General features: G+C 44.6%; 1 protein-coding gene across 5 annotated transcripts in view; it reads left to right on the top strand.

Moving 5' to 3' along the window:
* The window catches only part of EPS8 (EGFR pathway substrate 8, signaling adaptor), a 132,524-nt gene that overhangs the window by 76,571 nt on the left and 34,502 nt on the right, over nucleotides 1–21,451 (top strand). For 3 of the 5 annotated variants that reach the window (XM_035126529.3, XM_088676944.1, XM_088676946.1), the window contains exons 4-10: nucleotides 5,014–5,081; nucleotides 9,375–9,536; nucleotides 9,799–9,948; nucleotides 14,545–14,627; nucleotides 16,374–16,510; nucleotides 18,280–18,353; nucleotides 20,298–20,424. In XM_035126529.3, the coding sequence (XP_034982420.2) occupies nucleotides 5,014–5,081; nucleotides 9,375–9,536; nucleotides 9,799–9,948; nucleotides 14,545–14,627; nucleotides 16,374–16,510; nucleotides 18,280–18,353; nucleotides 20,298–20,424 (801 nt within the window). Of the gene's footprint in view, nucleotides 1–2,816; nucleotides 3,043–5,013; nucleotides 5,082–9,374; nucleotides 9,537–9,798; nucleotides 9,949–14,544; nucleotides 14,628–16,373; nucleotides 16,511–18,279; nucleotides 18,354–20,297; nucleotides 20,425–21,451 lie in introns of those variants that run through there. The other 2 variants (XM_088676948.1, XM_088676947.1) reach the window with 1 other exon arrangement.

Here is a 21,451-nt window from a genome sequence, read left to right as displayed (position 1 = left end):
ATAATAATAATAATAATAATAATAATAATAATAATAATAATAATTCTCCCTCCCTCATGATCTTGAAGCCCCCTTCTTCCATGAATTGTGAGAAGGGGGTGTCACAGGATTAGCAAGCAAAGCCTTTCATTTGTGCAGTGCCTTGACACTGGGCACGTTGATGGCCCTGCCCTCATGCCCTCACGTGGACCAGGGCTGGGTGATACCTGGTTTTCAACACTGTGGTATATCACCAGCCAAACCTCATGATATACCAGTATATTACGACGCCTGCAGTAAGGATGGAGCTATGTAGAGGCATTGGCTGGCTTCACGGTTTTCCCCACATTGTGATTTTGGCCCGCTCTTGTGATTCGCTGCTCCCCCGCAAGAGAAAAGCTGTGCCTGCAGAGTTAACAGCGGCTGCCGGAATCAAGAGAAGCATTGGCTGGCTTCATGCTTTTCCTCACATTGTGATTTTTGCATAGCATGGGTGCACACGCACACCACATCACGATTCGCGATACGGTGCCAGGTCAAAAATGATGAAACCGATATGGACTTCAAGCTAGTTTTGGATGATATATCGCCCAGCCCTAATGCGAGAGAGCCTGAGCTTCTGGCCACACCCGACACCTATGCTATCTGATCCCTGTCCTGACTGTGGGTTCCATTTGCATGGAAGTCTGCTCATGCGCAGGTGTTAAGGCATGGATCCATGGGCAGGGCCATTGCAGTGCATGATACAGAGGTACTTCCCCATCCGTCGCTTCTGTGCACAGGGAAGGAGCAAGAAGGGTTTGCAATGTGTGTATGTCTCCAGCCTGAGAAGCTGCCAGTTTTCTCTCTTAACAGTTGGTTCTCCGGGGAACTGATTAGCAGCAGCAGCATATGCGGAAAGCAGCGTCTTTAAAATGAAAAGACGTGCTGTTATGCGCATTTGAGAACAGAGTATGAGGCTATAGAATGGAAGTAGACATCCGATTGAATTCTGCTTGGGACTTAATGCAGGCAATATTCTAACTTAGCCGTCTTCTTTTTTTTTTCAAAAATAAAAACGTTGTGCAGCCTATTTGATTATGTTTAAAATGTACAGGGGGGACTCGGAAAATTAGAATATCGTCGAAAAGTGCATTTATTTCAGTAATGCAACTTAAAAAGTGAAACCAATATATGAGATAGATGCATGACATGCAAAGCAAGACATGTCAAGCCTTTATTTGTTGTAATTGTAATGATTTTTCATTAGGCGGGTCTATTATAAATGGAATGGAATTAATGAAATGTAATAGCGATGTTTGTTTTTGTTTGTTTTTGTATTATTGTAACTATTTGTTTTATTACTGTGGAATTTCCAAAAGAAAGCATTTGTAGAAAAGAAAAGAAAAATAAATTGCATTACTGAAATAAATGCACTTTTCGACGGTATTCTAATTTTCCAAGTTTCACCTGTGTATCCCACTTTTCTCTATCTAGAGCTCAATAAGGCTTATAACGATAAAAACATACGAAATCTAAACATTGTAATATATAAGATACCCGAGGAAAGTAGAGAGAAGTTTTTCAGTTTATTTTAGAATTTTCATGTTGAAATTAGTTTAAAATTAAGTTATGATAGATTTATAAGATGAGGCTGCTAAAGAGGTGATAGAAAAAGAAGCTCAGAAGGAGGTCCCACCTACGATAGAATAGCAAAAGTTAGTAAGGAGAAAAGGTATTTTTTGTTGTTGATTTTTGTTGCTGTTGTTGTTGTTGTTTATCTTTATTGTTCTATTGTATTGTTTGTTTTAATTGTATTTTGTGATTTGTATTTTTGTTTTATTAATTTGTGGAAAATGAATAAAAAGCATTTGGGGGGGGAAACATGCGAAATCTAAAACATAAATTAAACCTAATTTGAACAGAAATCTCAGAAATTTAAATGAGAACATGAAAATGTCAGAAAAGCAGTCGTGACTCGGAAGGCATCCTGAAATGATTTTAACCAGGTGCCTGAAACTCAGCAGTGACAGATCCTGTCTGACTTCTAGTGGGGAGGAGTTCCACAGATTTCAGCCCATGACACGGAAAGCACAAACCTCTAGCCTGTAGGGGACCACTAATAACTCTCCCCTGGGTGTTGCTGTTGTTAATTAAATTTGTATCCCGCCCTTCATCCGAAGGTCCCAGGGCGATGTGATACACAACAGAAAAATACACAGTGATCACCAGGAGTGATCTCAGTGATCGACCTTGGATGCGCTGTCTCTCCCGGGCCTAAGTAATTCAGGGCTTTGTATACCTTTGAACCTGACCCTGGTACATAAGTCACGTGGGGGAGAATCGTGTTTTGGCTTGCTCAAGGAAACAAAGGCACATACACTTTGGCAAAAGGAAGGCCAGAAAATAATGAATTGAAAGCAAAATATAAGGTGAGGATCACATTGCTAGAAGCACAAGAGCAACAGCAGAGGGGCAGTCGGATTGTTGCACGGCGAGGGAATCAAATGTGTGCCAAAGGAGGAAAAGGAGATTGTGGAGAAGGGGGATCGATTCTCTGCTTCTGTCTTCCTTGTGGAAGGGCAGATCTGGCCACAGAATGCTGACACTGGGGGGGGGGGCGGGGCGGGGGAGAGACAGAGGAGAGAATGGAATGTCTGAAATCCTCTTCGCTTCACACTGCAACATTTTGTTGCAGTCCCCACCAGAGGCATTTTGTTTCTAAATGCAAACCACATTGAAGATCCTCTGGGATAGAAATAAAGTTAAATAATGTGCACAGGTTCATTTCTGCAGAGTGTGTGAACTGATCCTTTAAAAAATCTCCTGTGTGTGTATATTTCTTTCTGCCAGGTGGCATTTTTCTTCTCCTCGCCGCCTCCCTTTAGCGCTGTGCGTCATCCCATTTTTTTGTTGAAATCCCATCAGTGAGCACTATTGCCCTGTCACCTTCCCGAATGGAAATAATTAATCGGTGTTGGATTGATCTAGATTTTACTACTTTTTTTAAAAATCCACATATTTTGTCAGGGGCAGATGGATTTTATTTCTTCAGATCCTCGTCCAAGCAGAAAACCAAGAAAGGTAGCGAATGATAAAAGAGTTGGCTTGCTGTGTGTGTGTTCGTGCATGTTTTTTAAAAAAAGCAGGGTTTTTTTTCCCTAAAAAGAAATGCTGCAAAAGCAAAAAAAGATATTGTCAACATTTTGAAACGATCAAAGGATTCTTGCAGTGATTCTTTGGAATAATGAACTCATTAGCATTGGAGCAGACGATTGGGAATTTCAGTAGTGTGCTTTTGAGCCTGTTCCTCAGTGTTTTTTCCCCTTTGTGACTTGCATGATATGTTGGCAATTTACTGTCTCCCCCCCTTCCCCCCCCATTCCATACTAACACCTTCCTTAGTCAAATTATTTACATGAATGAGTCGTCCTTTTCTCTCCACACTCCTCATTTGCTCAGCCTGTAAAAATGATGGGTGTATTCACAGAATCACAGAACTGGAGAGGTGGAAGGGAACCCAAGGGTCATCTAGTCCAACCCCCTGCAATGCAGGAATCACAGTTAAAGAATCCCTGGCAGATGGCCACCCAACCCCTGTTTAAAAACGTCTGATGACGGAGAATCCAAGACCATTCATTCTACAGTTGAATAGTTGTTCCTAACGTTTAGTTGGAGTCTCCTTTATTTTTATTAAAGATTTCTTAGTTCCATTGGTTCAGATCCAACCCTCTGAGGGGCAGAATTATCTTCCATCCCTTCTGCTCCTCTAGTGTCTGCAATAGGTGTTAGTTTGGGTTTTAATGAGAAACCACCTAATTTACGCTTCTCAAACCAATAGGCGAACCGAAACCCACCTATCCTTTGAAGGGTGCTCCTCTCCAAGCACATTATATTAGAGGAAAATGTGTGTGTGTGTGTTGTGTATGCTAGTGACAAATGACACTGCAATGAATGAGATTTGAAAGTCATCCCAACAGTCTAGAAGAAAGGGGAAAATTAGCTCCACCCACTGAAATGGTTGCTTTCCAATTCTGGAACGGAAGGCAAATGAACCAATGGTTTGCCAGTTCTGATATCATGGCAAATTATGTTCGCCACTCGGCAAGAAATGGAGAGGGCGCAGGTATGTGTGGAGAAGAATTGGTTATTGGCAAGAGTCAAGGAGGTTGTCTTTTCAGGTCTGTGCAGGTATGGGCTGCGTGTGTGTGGAATTTGTGTGGGGATTGAGTGTGTGGAAGTGTGTTGAATGAGTGGGGTGGATTTTATGGTTTTCGATATTTCATCTGTTTTCTTCTGTGTTATATTCCAATCTTTTGTAATGAAAGTGGTACATTAATACTTTAGACAATATAATGCTTTCTTTCTATTTTAAAAATGAACTTGGTTGCATGTTCAGACCTTTAACCTCCCCCTTAAATAAATTCAGACAAGACTCAAATTTTTGGTTTGGTTTTTGGCAGAATTTAAGCCACAACTTTATTGATTACAGAAAAGTGAGTGGTTGCATAGGCTCTGGTTCGACTAGCTCCCTGCACCGTTGCAGGTAGCGCTGACCCAGGGCGCCAGCATAGGTCTAGGGTGAATACCCGGATAGGCGGAATGTAACCATTCCTTAAACTCATTCCTAGCTCTCTATTAATTTAATCTGATCAATATTGCCTAAATCAGAGTTGTCTTTGTGATCTGGAAAATTGTTTGGACTGAAACCACGTCTATTGACTAGTTTTTTTTATAAAAAATATATAAGCAGAGTCCCAGAAGTGTGACATAGTTGTTCCACTCTTGGGGGTTTGCAGTGAATTCTGACTTCCACTCACTTTCCTCTATGGAAGAGAATTGCAGTCTTTGCTGTGCTTTGAATCAACCCTCCTCCTTCAGCTTCTGGTGTTTAACACATTGTATGTAAGCAAAGCAGATGGAGATGTATTTGAAGGCTGGTAATCTCAGGATAAATGGCACTTTAAACATACCCTGTGCAAAGAGTAAGCTGGAATGTGAAAATGAAGATGGTAAATCTCTCTCTCTCTCCCTCTTATTTTTTTAAAAAAACAGAGCAAAGGAAGAATTATGCCCGCGATAGTGCCAGCAGCATATCTGAGACATCACAGTACCATGTGGAGGTAAGAATTCTACAGATTTATTTGTATTATTTCATTTACAATATTTATTAACCTAATTTTCACTTACGGGATTTGATGGAAATGCTGGACAAGCCTGAAGATTAACCGTCAGACTTAAATTACTTGTACATTTACATACCTCCTCAACATAAAGCTACGAACATGAGTTTGACCAAACTGCGGGAGGCAGTGGAAGACAGGAGTGCCTGGCGTGCTATGGTCCATGGGGTCACGAAGAGTCGGACACGACTAAACGACTAAACAACAACAACCAACATAAATACAGACTGTTCTGTTTAATGGAAGGAGTGTTTGAACTAGGACGAGGGGAGCTCAGGGTTGAAGGCACTGACTAACCACAACCCGGCTGCAAGGACGGAAAAAGTGAGAAGAATTCTGTGTGCCAAAGGGAAAAGGACAGCCTGAATATAATAATAATAATAATAATAATAATAATAATAATAATAATAATAATAATTAATTTATACCCCGCCCATCTGGCTGGGTTTCCCCAGCCACTCTGGGCGGCTTCCAACAGAAAAATGAAATAAAATAATCCATTAAACATTAAAAGCCTCCCTAAACAGGGCTGCCTTCAGATGTCTTCTAAAAATTTGGTAGCTGTTGGGAGGGCGTTCCACAGGGCGGGCGCCACCACTGAGAAGGCCCTCTCCCTGGTTCCCTGCAACTTGGCTTCTCGCAACAAGGGAACCGCCAGAAGGCCCTCGGTTCTGGACCTCAGTGTCCGGGCAGAACGATGGGGGTGGAGACGCTTCTTCAGGTATACTGGGCCGAGGCCATTTAGGGCTTTAAAGGTGAGCACCAACACTTTGAACTGTGCTCGGAAGTTAACCAAGTGTTGCTTGTTGGTTGCTTTTGTCTTACTAACTTGCAGCCTGCCTCCCATCTGTTTTAGAGAGACTAGTAAGAAAAGGGAAGACAAATCAAATTGTTGGTTGATTGATTGATTGTGAGCAGAAACAGCCGTACACTGAACACTTAAGACGTAAGGACCATTAACCCTTATGAAGCTCACAACCGCCATATCACCCCTGCTAAGCCGCTGAGAAAGCCTTACTCCAGGTGCCTCTTGGTGGTTAAGGTCCTGGAGACATGAGCAAGGCTTTCTCTGTGGTGGTGCCACAGTTAGGAGACTTGCTCCCTTTGTTTAAATTAATGCTTGAAGTATGCCACATTTTCTGGAACTCATTGTGTTTTGCGTGTTTAGACCTTTAAACCTCACCCTATAAATAAATTCAGACAAGACTCTAATTTTTGGTTTGGTTTTTGGCAGAATTTAGGCCACCACTTTATTGATTACAGCAAGTGAGTGGTTGCATAGCCTCTGGTTCGACTAGCTCCCTGCACCATTGCAGGTAGCGTTGACCTGGGGCACACCATAGGTCAGCCAAGGGTGAACACCTGGAATGGCAGAAAGCCGGGGACATGCTATGTCCACCACCCAGATGTCCCCCTGGACTCAGGCACGGGCACAACCCCTCGCAGGGTTGACCAAACCATTGGGTCCCTGGATTCCTTTAACGGAATACCCTTTGCATAGGGATGGCGAGAGCGTTCCCCCATCCCTATCACCTGAACCAGAGCCTATCCGCAACGTTACAAGTTGTGACAATTTGCTACGTGGCAGGCGAAACCCAAATGGCACCAGCCAATCAGCCAAGTGGGGGAAATTCCTGCCATGCCCCTGTCCCAACGACAGACGACACACGACGGCATAGCAAGGTCAAGCGTGCAAACCCTAAAAATAGGGAGAGGTGGGCGGGTGTTCCGATGCAGTGACCAAGAGAGAAAACTCTGAGTCACGTGCATGGGACTATATAGGTCCCTTGATCGATTTGGCTAGTGTCCCATTGGCCTGATTCAGCCCAGCATCAAGGGACCTACCAATAGGGTGTTGTGGTTATCGAATCAAACCCACCCACAACACAGGGTTCAGTTGCCAGGTCGCACCGCAACACGTGCCCTCTTTGAAGGAGGACATGATTTCTGATCAGTTTCATCCAACGTAATGTTTCTACCTTGCAGTTCTTCTGTAACGAATGGGGCGTAGGTTAGGCTGGAAGCTGCCTGCGGCTCCAGTCAAAAACATTCCTTGAGGCAGAAATAAGCCTTATTGCATTTAGCACCTCAGATGTCGACCTCTGCAAGTAATGAAGAGCCTTTGAAAGAGAGAGCTGGAGCAAGTGAACAGGGGCGGCTTTTGGAAAACCCTGATTTAGTGCTCTCTGAGAACACAGAGCTAGGATTTCAGAGTCTTTTTAATGGGGCTGCCATCCTGACGATGATTCCGAGTTAACCCCTTAGCTTAACTCTAAGCCTCTGGTGCACGTATTTGGTCAAGGAAGTAAGCAGAGAGGCTCATGAGTGTGTGGAAAGCCAAGCAGAGGTGCAGCGGAAAATGAATTAAGCGCTTCTTTGCTCACCTTGGGCTGAGTGGCTGCACAAATAGTAATGAGGGCCTTGTAAATGTTACTTCCCACACACTTCAAATTAAACCCCAGTGAGTTTCCAGGCTCCACACTCCAAAGAGCTGGTTTTGACCTTTAAAACTCCGGAAAGCCTGTGCTGTGATTGTTTGAAGGAACGCTGCCTCTCTTTCCTCTTTTGCCCTCCCGACAGAGGCAATGGAGGAGGCCCTGTTGAGGGTGGCTCCACAGTCTGGGAAATAGATGCATGGAACCAGGTCCAGGGACTTTTCAGTTGTGGCTCCTGGTTTTTGAGATTCCCTCCCAAAAGAGGCTTGCCTGGCCACCTTAGCGCTTGATTCTAGGAGGGCTTACTAATTTTAGATGACTTCTATGCATTATAGTCATTCATCATGTATTGAAGCTGATTTATCGGTTGCTTTCAGTTCTTCAACTAAACAGTTTGTTGATACACATAAGTTGTTCAACTCCAGATGTAAACCTGTTTTTTTTCCCGCACTTGGATTTTTAAATGTAGACACTGTATTAAAAAACCTGGCAGAAACAGACACACACAAACGACCGTTCCCCAAGGAGCTCAAGGTGACTTAGATGGTTCTCTCCTTCCCCATATTATCCTCACAACAACCCTGTAAAGTAGGTTGGACTGAGAGTTGGTGACTGGCACAAATTCTCCCACCGAGCATCATGGCCAAGTGGGGATTTGAACCCTGGTCTCCCAGGTCCTAGTGCAGCACCCTAACCATGGTTCCACGCTGCCTGTTTAGCTGGCACCTAAATTGCAGATCTTAGGAAATTATCTGTCTGATACAGTATTTTGTTCTAATGTTTTCCTGTTTTCCGTATCTGCTGTTGCAACCTGCCCTTAGGGTAAAGGGCGGGTTACATTTTTGTATTTTAAAGTAAAACAAAAAACATTATTTGTTTGTGTGTGTATCTGCCCCCCCCAAAAGTCTAGGTAACCTAGGAACGAGAGATAAATAACCTAACTCGATAGTCAATAGATGCATCTCCATATGGAGTGACACACTGGATATGCATAGACATAAAGATGAAATAACATGTGCAGTTGCACAAAACAAATATTTTCCAAAGCCCGTGTCTGTAGCCAGACACATTTAAACTCATCAGTCGTCTTCAGTAACAGAGAGGTGAGTAGAAGCAATTGTAAATAAGAAGTAATTGTTGTTGTTGTTTAAAAGAAAGAAATGTTTTAATTTGCACATGTACGCCAATTCAGAAACACCATTGTGGTTGTCAATGTTATCACCCTTGAAATGGGTTTTTAAAAGAAGACCTCTGCCCTGAATGTTCCCCGAGCCCATGGGTCGGCAAACTAAAGCCCAGGGGCCGGATCCAGCCCAATTGCCTTCTGGATCCAGGAATTGCATGGATTGGCATGGGGATTCTTATCGTTTGGGCTGCGCCATCCCCCCCCCACACACACCGCAGTGGCGGCAGCGCCTCCCTCCCTCCTCCTGGCTTCTCCCCACCCTGCCTAGAGGAGGAAGGGGGCTGGGCTTTGTTGAGCTGCGGTTGGCTGAGTGCCATTTTAAGCAGCCCATCTCTGGAGCCAGCCCTTTTGTGCCGCTCATCGTCCCACGGCCACCGCCAGCCTCTGCTGCTCGCAAGGCACAGATAAGCAGCCACAGGGGCTCACCCGGTGTTGTGGAGAAGGGAGGGGAGAGCTGGTTTGGGTTTTTTCCCCCTCCAAAATATAGTCCGGCCCCCCACAAGGTCTGAGGGACAGTGGACTGGCCACCGGCGGAAAAAGTTTGCTGACCCCTGCCCTAGCCCCTCTTAAAAACCGTATCCATTTTTAATCTGTTTTCCTCATCTCCCTTAGCACTTGACTACTTTTGTCTTGGATCGGAAAGAGGCCATGATCACGGTAGATGACGGCATAAGGAAACTGAAGTTGCTGGATGCCAAAGGCAAAGTGTGGACACAAGATATGATTCTCCAAGTGGATGACAAAGCTGTCAGCCTGGTGGACTTGGAATCAAAGGTATCATAAAAAAGCCTTTTAAGCATTATGCCTTCGTATTTTCAAAGTTGCTGGGGAAGAGAGAAATTGTCTTGGGGCTAGAGGGAAACCGCTTTCTTTTTCAGGGTATTGTATCATTTTTTAATAACTGCTTTACAGTCCTCTCTGTGTGAGCAATAGTTCATAAGTCACGGAGCTTCTCGAGCTTCCACGCAATTGGGTTCTTTGATTCAGTGGCTTTGAGTAATAATTTGAGGATTTACCATCAAATCTTCCTTTGCAGAATGAGCTGGAGAATTTCCCCCTGAGCACAATCCAACACTGCCATGCTGTGATGAGCTCCTGCAGCTACGACTCCATCCTTGCCTTAGTTTGCAAAGAGCCAGCCCAAAGCAAAGCAGATCTCCACCTTTTCCAGTGCGATGAAGTTAAGGTAAGGCAAAAGACAGAAATGGAGGGCGCTTGGCCTTTTAACTTTGCTTGCCTTAGGGCTTATCTACACCCACCTTTCCTCTGCTCTTTCATTCTTTCTTCATTTCCCCAATAGATTTTATTAAGGTTCGAAAGAAAATATACAAAGGTCCAGGGCCTTTGTATCACAGATAAAAGAAACCAATCTAAATAGAACACAAACCAAAAGGAGGGAAGAGGAGAAAAAGAAAAGGGAAGAAAAAAAGAGAGAACTTTCGATTCTTCATCTGTCAGCTATATATAGAAAATTATTCAAAGCAACCACTCCAAGATCACACCTAACAATTCGCTCTCTATAAACCAATATTTTATCCAATCCTCAAACCCAGATATCATAAGTTCATGTTCTTTTTCATGCAACAAGTCTGAGGAGAGGACTATGGGAAGGCTGCAATTGTCCCCTGAGCTTCGAGTTCCCCGCCCTTGGTCTAGATAGAAGACTTAGGGGGTTAAATATGCTTTTCATGAGGAATGCTTTTAGTTAGGAATGCAAGAAGAGTCCTGCTGGATCAAACCCCAAGGCCCATCTAGTCCAACATCCTGTTCTCACAGCAGCCAACCAAATACCTATTGGAAGCCCACAAGTGCAGCTATTTGATTGCTGATGCAATGTTTTTAACCTTGTGACTTGGGTTTTCTGATTTGATTTTTGAATGGGACTGCCTCTCCTGGTATGTCCAGCAGAGGACCTTAAGGTCCATGAATAATAACAGCCTAAGGGTCCTGGGCCCTAAAGAAGCCGTATTATCCTCCACCATGGCCCAGGGCCTTCTCAGTGATGGCACCAACCTGGTGAAATGCTCTGTCCCATGAGACTAGGGCCCTGCGGGACTTGCTCTCCTTCCGCAGGGCCCTGACCCTCCATTCCTTTTTCCCTTCCCTTTTTCTATGAAGAAACCTTTCTGGGTCCCCACATCTAAATACTTCCCTGGTCTCCAGTGCCATTATTAGCTGTACCCGCCCAAGTAGTGATACCTGCTTTTATCTAATAATTGTAAAATGGTGAAAGTTTAGACATATTATTTATATATGTACCCTCCCAAGTAGTGATAATTTCTATTATCTAATAATTTTTATAATGGCTATAGTTTATATTTATTGTATATATTTTAAATTGTATATTGGATTGTTTGATGTATAAATGTGTGTGCTGGTCAAGAACCATAACAATAAATTAACTAACTTCCCTGGTCTCCTTGCTGGCCATAGGAGGACTAACTTGGTCAGTTATCCCTGGCGATGCTACATTTATGTTGTATTTTATGCTGTTTTTAAGTCGTTTTTAATCAATGTTAGCTGCCCTGAGCTCGGTTTCTGGACCAGGAAGGGCAGGGTATAAATAAAAATTTATTATTATTATTATTATTATTTATTAATTATGAACTGCCTCGAGAACAGTTGTTGTTTTGCTCTGAAAGGTGCTGTAAAGTAGTAAATGGATTGCCTAATTTATTATTTAACTAAGACCCATCTGGGACAACATTCTGTTTCCAGCAGACATGAGCCAGAGGCCGCTCGGAGCACATCAGCCTCTGTTGCCCTCCAGGTGTTGGACCACAGCTCCCATCATCCCCAAGCAGCGTGGCCACTGGTCAGGGGCGATGAGATTTGTAGTCCAGCAACACCTGGAAGGTACCAGATTTCTTAGCTATGCAACAAGCCATGGTTTTTCAGACTGAGATTGAGTCCAAACAGGGCCAAAGTGTGAACTGACCTTTAGATGAGCCGCTCAGTCCACCTGCAGACAGAGCTCATTTTCCTGCCACAGTAATGTTTTCACCTGCTTTGGCCTCAGGGTATCCATGTAAATTGCTTGGATAGTTTACTCTGCCACACTGAATCAACTGGACATATATTGGAGGTGACATTCTGTTTTCTCCTGAATAAGATGCTTTTGCAAACTACTGAAGGGAGATGTCTTGCTTAGGGATGGAATGCTTGTTCTGCAGCCTTTGTCTGTTGCTGGATTTCTATTTTATTTTTTAATTTCTTGTGAACAAACTTTGATCCAAGTGTCCCCAAACTCCAAGGAACGTTGGTGAATGTTGGCAGCCACCGAAGTGCGTTTGTCAGCATTTACTGATGAACACCCCAAAACTGGGGAACAGATGGTGACTGTCAAACATTCCCCAGTGTACGTCTTGAGCGGTTGGATATTCACAGAAGATTTCCACAGCTGTCCACATTCATTAAATTTGGGTCATTCCCTGTACTAGACAGATTAAAATATATAACTCCTTTCCTTTAAGCCTTAGTGTTGTATCCAGCTAAATTCTACTCACAGGAGACTCAGTGAAATTAAGAAAGAAATTAAGAAGAGCTTGTTAGATCATACTAATAACCCATCAAATCCATCATCTTGGTCTTGTAGTGGCCAACCAGGTGGCCATCAATTTCAGCAGGTCTACTCTGAGTATGGCTAGTACTGGAGCATATTCACAGGAACTTCATTTGCTTTTTCAGTCCCTGCTCTTTATATCCTCTTTCTATGTGTCGCAAAGTACGGCCTCTTGAAGATCTGATGCTTCTGGAACTGTTCCAATGATAGTAACAGGATGATGTCTGGTTGGCCCATGTGGCTGCCTAGCAGAATCTGTTTTCCCAGGACAATGGAAGTGGGCTCCAAGAACATGTCAGAGCTGCAGTGTTTTAGGAGATCGTAATCGTGAGTGTAAGCAGGCAACTTCCGAACTATCCAACAAAGCTGTAATTGTAGCCGTTTAAATTTGTTTCCTGCCCCTTAGCTTCCTTGCGAATTCGAGAATAGCCTTTCTGGTTATATCAAAGGTCCTCTCCGAGGTTATAAGCAATAAACAAAACAACAAAAGGCGCACAGCCAAATTGTACAATTTCCACATAAATTGTTAGATCCAAAATAAAGACCCCCAAAATGAACAGCAACAATGCCCCCCCATGCAATACCTAGATTTCAACATTGCAATATATCACCAGATAAACATCGCAATGTACCGATATCTCACTATGTCTGAAATAAGGATGGAGCTATGTAGAGGCATTGGCTGGCTTCACGGTGATTTGTGATTTTTGCATAGCACACACACACACACCATGATCCGTGATATATTGGCAGGTCACAATTCCCAGAACCGATATAACAATGCGGACTTCAAACCAATTTTGGACGATATAAGGCCCATCCCTACTCATGAACAGTTCACATCAGACAATGACAGAATGGGCCCCCTTGAGCATGCCCAAGAATTCCTGAGTTGGCTGGCTGATGTACTTTGAAAATGACTGCCAGAGCCCGTTACGAGGAAATCAGGGAGACAATGATCAGAGCCTTCTTTCAGAGTCTTGGTTTGACAGGGCAGCAGAGACTAATCAGCCCTGAGCTAAAAGTGACTTTTAAGAACGTGACGCTCCAAGCCTGACTGGATGAGAATGTGATAATTTTGGCTTGCAAAGAGAAGTGCAAAGAGCACTGACTAATATTGGCAACTTTACCCATGTACGGTTTTTAAGGAGCAGCTGTTCTGTATTTACTTGGAAGTGGAAGATTTGCTGTGTGCAGAGTACCCTTAAAAAAATTTTTTTTTGCTGGTGTGCCAGTAACCTCGAAGCAGAGTCTGACTTGCTGCCAGCCAACATCCCTAAAGATTATTGACTCCCACGTATTACGGCTGTCCTGAGGTGGTTGGCATGTGAGCAGCTCTGAGCTGCAAACAGCAATCTGTATCTCATAGGCATTGAGCTCTGTAATGAGGTTCACACCCATCCATCTCAAGAGACAATGGAGGAGAGCACCTTTGGAGGTGAAGTTGGAATGGCTGGAGAGTTACAGCGCCTGCTGTGGCTGTAGAGACCAATATGAGAGGGAGGAGAAACACAAAAAACCATAGAATGGTAGATTTGGAAGGGAACCCATGGACTCAGTGAAGTCGAATGGCAATATAATCAGGACGGACTCAGAAATATCATTCGCTGGAAGTATTTGCTCTGCCAAAGATGGAAGCAGGATTATGTACTAGATATCTCCTCAGTTAGATCTACCAGGGCTCTTGCATCCTGACAACACCCTTCAGGGATGTGTAGAGCCTGTTTGGCTTCAGGCAGGGATGGGGAATCTGGCATGTGTTCGACCATTGGCTATGCTAGGTGGAGCTGATGGAGAGTTATCCCCATCCCCAAAGGTCCCCATCCCTGATACAGGGCTCTTTACTTTCTGTGTGTTTGGTAGCCTGTGAATTTCCGCCACTGAATTAAAATTGGCAGTGATCCTGGGATGAGGCTTCAGCATTCTCCATAACTCCTTGCTTCTTACAGGGACTAACAGAACTTGGATAAATGGTGCAAACCACATTCTAGATGTGCTTAATTTGTGTGATCTATGCATCTGCCCTGAGACCTGTGGGTATAGGGCGATATGCAAATTTAATAAAATAACCATTCTTCTTATCTTGCTGCTGAATTTGTGTTGCTCTCTGGGCAGGATTTTGCTTTGCTCAGCATCTTCATAAAACAGCCCTGCTTTTAAGATCTTGCAATATTCGCTATCAAATTTTCTGTTTTCACCTGTTGAACTGCTTCTGCCCAGGCAAACTTGATCCACGAAGACATTGAAAGTGCAATCAGCGATAGCAAAGGGGGGAAGCCAAAGAGGAGACTCGAAACACTCAGGTAAGGCATACGTTTGGATTTGCAAATCATATCCTATATTCTTCCTAACAGTGAACTCGGGTGCGGAGCACCGATAGAAGTGGGGTCAAAGTGCAGCAGAAACGAGAGAAGAGGGGGAACTTTGTCAGCGTGCTTGCAGCATCCTTGGGGCTTAGTCCAAGGCAAACTTCCTGAAAGGAGGTAGGCAGGAACTCTGCACACACACACACACACACACACACACACACACACACACACACAGGGTTATTATGTGCTCCACATGGGTAATTCCACTGCTACAGCAAGGATTTTAATTTCCTCTTCTCCCTTCTGAGCCCTAGAAATCTGCCCCAGAGGGTCCTTCAGCCCAGGGGCATTTCTAGCTGCTCTGGCACCCAGAGCAGTGGGGGTGGGACGATCCGCCCACGGGGGTGCCATGGCGATCTGCCCACAGAGGCAGTGTGGCAATCCGCGCATGGAGTCTGCCTGGCGGACGCAAGCCCCATGCTGTCGTCTCGGACAGCGTGGGGCCCCGAACCACCGCGTCACTCCCAGGAGAGACGAATGGCTCGGGCACGCTGCAGTCCAGGCCCTGTGGTAGGTGCCACCCCCACAGTGTGCCATTTTGTCACCCCCCCCTCCAAGATGACACCCGGGTCGGCCCGCACCCCCCTTCCTACGCCCCTGCTTCAGCCCACCAGAACTGATTATGAGGTTGCAGGGGCTGTAGGGCTACAAGGGACAGATGAGGAAGAAAAAGTTCTGTTGTGTGCACAGATATCTGTGTTGGTTACGGCCCACAGTGTAATACTCTGTACTAAAAATGCTTAAATTCTTTAACAAAAAGAGCTACAGTGGTACCTCTACTTACGAATAACTCTACTTATGAATTTTTCTACTTACAAATGGAGCTCCGTCCGCCATATTGGATGCGGTTTAGATAGGATTTTTTCTACTTAACAAATTTTTAGATAGGGTTGCTTCAACTTACGAATTTTTTCTCCCAATGCATTCCTATGGGATTCGACTTACAAATTTTTTCGACTTACAAATGTGTGTTCGGAACGCATTAAATTCGTAAGTAGAGGTACTACTGTAAACGCTTTCACTTACGTTGTCTTACTGTTCAGCAGTGCCCTGTTTTTACGTCTTACATATTATGGTACTCAGGAACAGAAATGTGTGGGATTAAGCAGTAGTATTTTGTTGCAGGACTCACGCGTGTAGAAATGTTTGCAACCTTGAGCATTCCCTGGGTTTTTTTTTGGGGGGATGGCCCACTTCCTCGTGGACACTTAGTCTCTTTCCATAATAGCGTCATACTCCTTTGAAAAAAAAAATCACACCCTGCCTTCAAATTGGGAAAGGGGGCAGTTCCCCCACCTACTAGTGAAATCTCTTCTTTTATAGATGCTGACAAATTATCTTAAATTCTCTGGAAATGTGTGTCAGCTCTTGCTCAAAAATACATTTATTTTAGCGGTGTGTTATTTTGCTTTTAGACTTGCCCCGGCTGATATTACTTTGGTTTTGATATGCACGATATTCAGCCTTATTGAAAGTCTCTTCCTCAGATTCAGATTTATAATTTATTGATGTTGCTTTGTACTGCTTTCTAGGGAGGGAGAGAGATGGCAGGTAGCTGAGAGTTCAGAGTATAAGGGTTCTTTCTCTCCCTGCTCCCCAGCCGTATTCTAATGAACCACGGGGGGAAGAGATTTCATTTTCTCAGCATTTCACTTTTGATTTGCTGTGTCTCCCACCTAGGATGCTTTCCAAAGTTGACGGTGCCATTCCTCCGCCTCCGAGAGCACCAGCTCCTGTCCCCCCAGGTACAGTCACGCAGGTGGACGTCAGAAGCCGCGTAGCAGCCTGGTCCGCTTGGGCAGCTGAACAAGGAGACTGTGAGTGTTGCAGAAACCATGAGATAACCTTGCAAAGCAACTTTCTCTGCCAAGCCTGTCGGTTGCATGGCCTTGGGCTGTGTGTGGCCTTGTTGACCTTGCCTGTGACAAACCTCCTCTCAGGGTAATGGCAAGGCTGTCTGAACTCCACACACAAAACCGCCACATTTGTTTGGATGACTTATCAAGAAGAGCTAAATTCTGCTTTTGCTTTCATCGTATTATTTATTCTGGGTTCTTTCTTTTTGGGGAGAGGATTTTAAGCTACAGTGTTTTCCACATGTACCAGGGAAGAAGCTCTGTTGAACATTGATTTCTGTGTAAAAATGCATACAATTGCTTTGCTGTGATTTTTCTTGCCACGGAGAAGGGCAATTTCTGTATTTTTTTCGTGTATAACATGCCCCCATGTATAAGGCAACCCCTATTTTTTTGGACCACAACAAAATTTTATGGGGGCGAAATTGCCGAATGTTGTTGAACTCGCTGCCAAAAGCCCACCTGTCCACTCAACACAAACACAGACGATTGCACGCACACCTCGCCACTGCCGTGAATCGACGGCCCAATTGCCGCAGCCGCAGCTGCAGCCAATCATCAGCAGGCCTTGCCAAAGCAACCAATCACACGCTCAATCGTCGCTGCCAATCTCCTGCTGGCTGCTGCCACCAATCACCCATCCCCCTCTGCTATCTGTGTGTAAGACGAACCACAAATTTTGCTTATTATTTCTAAGGAAAAAATATTGTCTTATACACGGAAAAATACGGTAGCTAACCTGAGTAGTGAGGTCTCAACCTCTGAAAATCTTCTCCAATCACTCAGTTGGCTCCTAAGATTTCAACAACCACAGTTTGTTGTCCAAGCAGGATCAGTCTCACAGATAGTCCAAGTCACTACTGGTTGCTTCTGTTAGGCAACATCCACACCAGGCATTTAAAGCAATATGATGATGCTTTAATACAGGCATAGGCAACCTTGGCTCTCCAGATGTTTTGGAACTACAACTCCCATGATCCCTGACCACGGGCCCTGTTATCTAGGGATCATGGGAGTTGTAGTTCCAAAACATCTGGAGAGCCAAAGTTGCCTATTCCTGCTTTAATAGTAGTAATTTATATTTATATTTATATTTATATTTAATTTATATATGCCACCCATCTAACTGGGTTGCCCCAGGCACTCTGGGTGGCTTCCAGCAAAATATAAAAACACAACAAATCATCAAACATTAAAAGCTTCCTTATCTAAGAGTGCCTTTAGATGTCTTCTAATAGTCATATAGTTGTCTAAAAGTCATATAGTCAGACAGTCATGGCTTCCCCCAAAAGTATTCTGACAGCTGCGAGTTAAGAGTGCCAAGAGTTGTTCAGAAATCCTTATTTCTCTCAAGAGCTACAATCCCTATAATGGTTTGACAATCATTCACTCTTGACAGGGAAGCCTGGAACCTGTAGCCCTGTGAGGAGAATAGGGATCTCCTAACAACTCTCCTCACCAATAGCAAACTACCGTTTCCAGAGCTCTTCAGGGGAAGCCATGATGTGGTATCATAACGTTTTAAAAGTTTGCTGTGAATGCAGCCTTCCTTTCCCATCACGACTCATTTCACAACATGTGACACACATCGTTCGTGATGGACTAAGAAACAGCCCTTCTGTTTCAGGTGTTGTGGGCTGCATATTGTGGGTTGGCAGTTGTTGGACTTTGAAAACACTCTAGGTTCCTCTCCAAGTTGAGTGGATCAATTGGTATGTTTCCTTCCTTAGTTGAGAAATCTAGACAGTACCACGAGCACGAAGAAACATCTGAATTGATGGCAGCCAAGATCGACAGAGATGTTGTAAGTGAAAGAAGTGTGTGTGTGTGTGTTCTCTCTCACCATGTTGTTCAAATCTGGTGAGATGTTGGATGTTAGCTGCTTTGTGAGGTGGGAAGACAGTTAATGGGTGCAAGGCCTCTTGGCTTCTAGATTACCCAAGAGCCGCTTCATTATGCTACATTTCCAAAGGGTCCAACCCACTTTGAGTTCCTGCCTCAAATCTTAGTTGTAAATGGAGTTGAATAGTCACCTGCTTTCTCCTTTTCGTTTTTACCATTCCTGGCTAGTTATTAAATGTCTACCTCAACCTTAGAAAGCACTGCTAATACCAAGCCAGTGGAAGTGATGATATTCCAGTTGAACTATTTAAAATTTTAAAAGATGATGCTGTTAAGGTGCTACACCCAATATGCCAGCCAGTTTGGAAAACTCAGCAATGGCCAGAGGATTGGAGAAGATCAGTCTACATCCCAATCCCAAAGAAGGGCAGTGCCAAAGAATGCTCCAACTACCGCACAATTGCGCTCATTTCACACGCTAGCAAGGTTATGCTTAAAATTCTACAAGGCAGGCTTAGGCAGTATGTGGACCGAGAACTCCCAGAAGTGCAAGCTGGATTTCGAATGGGCAGAGGAACCAGAGACCAAATTGCAAATATGCGCTGGATTATGGAGAAAGCTAGAGAGTTCCAGAAAAACATCTACTTCTGCTTCATTGAGTACGCAAAAGCATTTGACTGTGTCGACCACAGCAAACTATGGCAAGCTCTTAAAGAAATGGGAATGCCTGATCACCTCATCTGCCTCCTGAGAAATCTCTATGTGGGACAAGAAGCTACAGTTAGAACTGGATATGGAATAACTGATTGGTTCAAAATTGGGAAAGGTTTTTCTAAATAAGGAGGCAGGCAAGGGCATTGGTCCTAATGGTCCAGGGTGGTGTGTGTGGTTATATTTTTGTTTGCTCCCCTTCCCATGTTTTATCTTCACTGCTGTCCTAGCTTAGGGACACCCACTGAACTTAAGGGCTGAACAGGGATTTGAACCCAGGTCTCTCCAGTCTTGCCTGACACTCTCACTCAGGGCTAGCAAATGTAGTGCCTTCCAGGTGGTTTCTCGAATCCAACTCCCTTCACCCTCTGCCACCACAGCCAATAATCAGGGTTGGATGGGAGTTGTTGTCCAACATCTGGAGGGCTCCCCATGGACTACCCCTTCTCTAACCATTGTACTATACTGCCTCACAAGCAGAGGGTGAAAGCAGTCTAAATACCTGTGAAGTACATGCATCAGAAAAGTCTTTGGCTGCACTGGGTTATTAGCTCAGTCAGTAGAGCCTGAGACTCTTACTCTCAGGGTTGTGGGTTCAAGCCCCAGGGGTTGCACTAGATGACCCTCGCCGTCCTTTCCAACTCTACAATTCTAGGCACCATACAAGGCCTTTGCTTTGCCTCTCAAGCTGAGGGCTAAAAATATTCGTGGCTGAATCAGTTTCTTTTGCTCCAGAATGCAAGAACCCTGGCTGTCGAAACAGTAATAATTTTATAGCTTTATAATAGCTGCACATTTGAAGACTTAAGTTGGCCAGGATGAGGCGGGGTGAATGATTAGCTGTCTGTACCACCCCAGGCAGGCCGATATTTCAGCAGTTTTGCCTGTGTGTGGGAGAACATGTAGAAGGAATTAAGTGTTCAGCCCCGGGACTTAATCATCTCAAATCTTTCTTAGTAAGAGTCTTTATTGACGATGACTTCCTAAGGAAAATATAGGCCCGAGCTGCATAGAAATGTCAGGCATATTAATTTTAGCATGTGTCGCTTCCTGTGGATGGAATGTTCTCTTCATCCCCGCTGTGGGTTCTAATTCTGCTCAGTGACTAACTGTGCTGCACTTTGGGTGGAGTCCCTGGCATTTCTGATCTCTTTTTTTCCCCCTCCTCCTCCTTGCCCCTTCCTCTTTCCCTTAGCAAATTCTAAACCACATTTTGGACGACATTGAATATTTTGTTACCAAGCTTCAGAAAGCAGCAGAAGCATTTGCGGAGCTTTCAAAGAGGAAGAAAACCAAGAAGAATAAGAAGAAAGGGCCTGGGGGTAAGGGGGTTCCTTTCGCCTGAATGGCTTTCCAAGAGACCCCTGTCTATCCAGCTTCGGGGATGAAGGCCCTGTAACATTTTCAGTGCTTGCATAATCCCTGAGCTGACTGGGGCAGATGGAAGCTGGGGGTCCCACGACATCTGGAGGGCACAGGGTTGGCTACTGTAGAGCCTGAGATTTGGGCAAAAAACCACAACATTCCAATGTCCCTTGTCATGGACTGGTTGGATGCAGAGGAATGGTGGGAGGAACCAGCTGGGGAACCCTCAAGGGAAAAGGCTCAGAGCCCAGGGATTGGTGGTGGGATGACAATGAGTGGTCAAGGGGAGAAGATTGGGAGGAGGAGAGGTTGGAACCTGAAGAGGCAGCAGGGCTTAGTGAGCTGGGAGAGTCTGTGGCAGAGAGAAGTCCGGAAGCAGAGGCAGAAGTGAGTCAGGCTGCTGAAGAAGCCTTAGTGTCTACCCTGGTCTCCCAGAACTCAGAGAGGCATGAAGCGGGAGGAGCAAAGGCACAGTCTCAGATTGCTTTGGGGGTAACCCTGGAGAGGAAGGGACTTAGGCAGAAGTGGAAGGCAGGGACCTTCAGTCTCTGCAACTGCCTCATAGGGGCCAGACCTAGTGCAAAGTTGCTGTGCTCATTTGGCTTGACTCCCCTGTGCGGATTCTGTTTTTCTAGTATAAAACACTCTGTGTGATTTACTGCTGACTGGTTCCTGACACCTGAGGACTATGTAAGCTCTCATGGAGAGAACCACTGAGATCTTATGATGAAGGGTGGTATATAAAGTCGTCATCATCATCATCATCTTGTAGGCAATTGTGCAGTTCAGTAATTTAAAGCTATGGACTTAATGGCCTTGGAGGAAACCAAGGTAAGGGGTGGTAGACTACAACTCCCATCATGCTGGCTGGGGCTGATGGGTGTTGGAGTCCAATTTAACACAGCAGGGGGAGTGCTGAGCTAGGACCACTCTCCCTGATGCGCTGCTGCAGCTGCTGCCACTACTGTGTACCTTCAGAGGCAC

Source organism: Zootoca vivipara, chromosome 9 (genome assembly GCF_965207765.1).
Source record: "Zootoca vivipara chromosome 9, rZooViv2.hap1.1, whole genome shotgun sequence".
NCBI lineage: Eukaryota > Metazoa > Chordata > Lepidosauria > Squamata > Lacertidae > Zootoca > Zootoca vivipara.
Note: the sequence above shows the minus strand (reverse complement) of the source record. Positions and strands in the feature narration are given on the sequence as shown.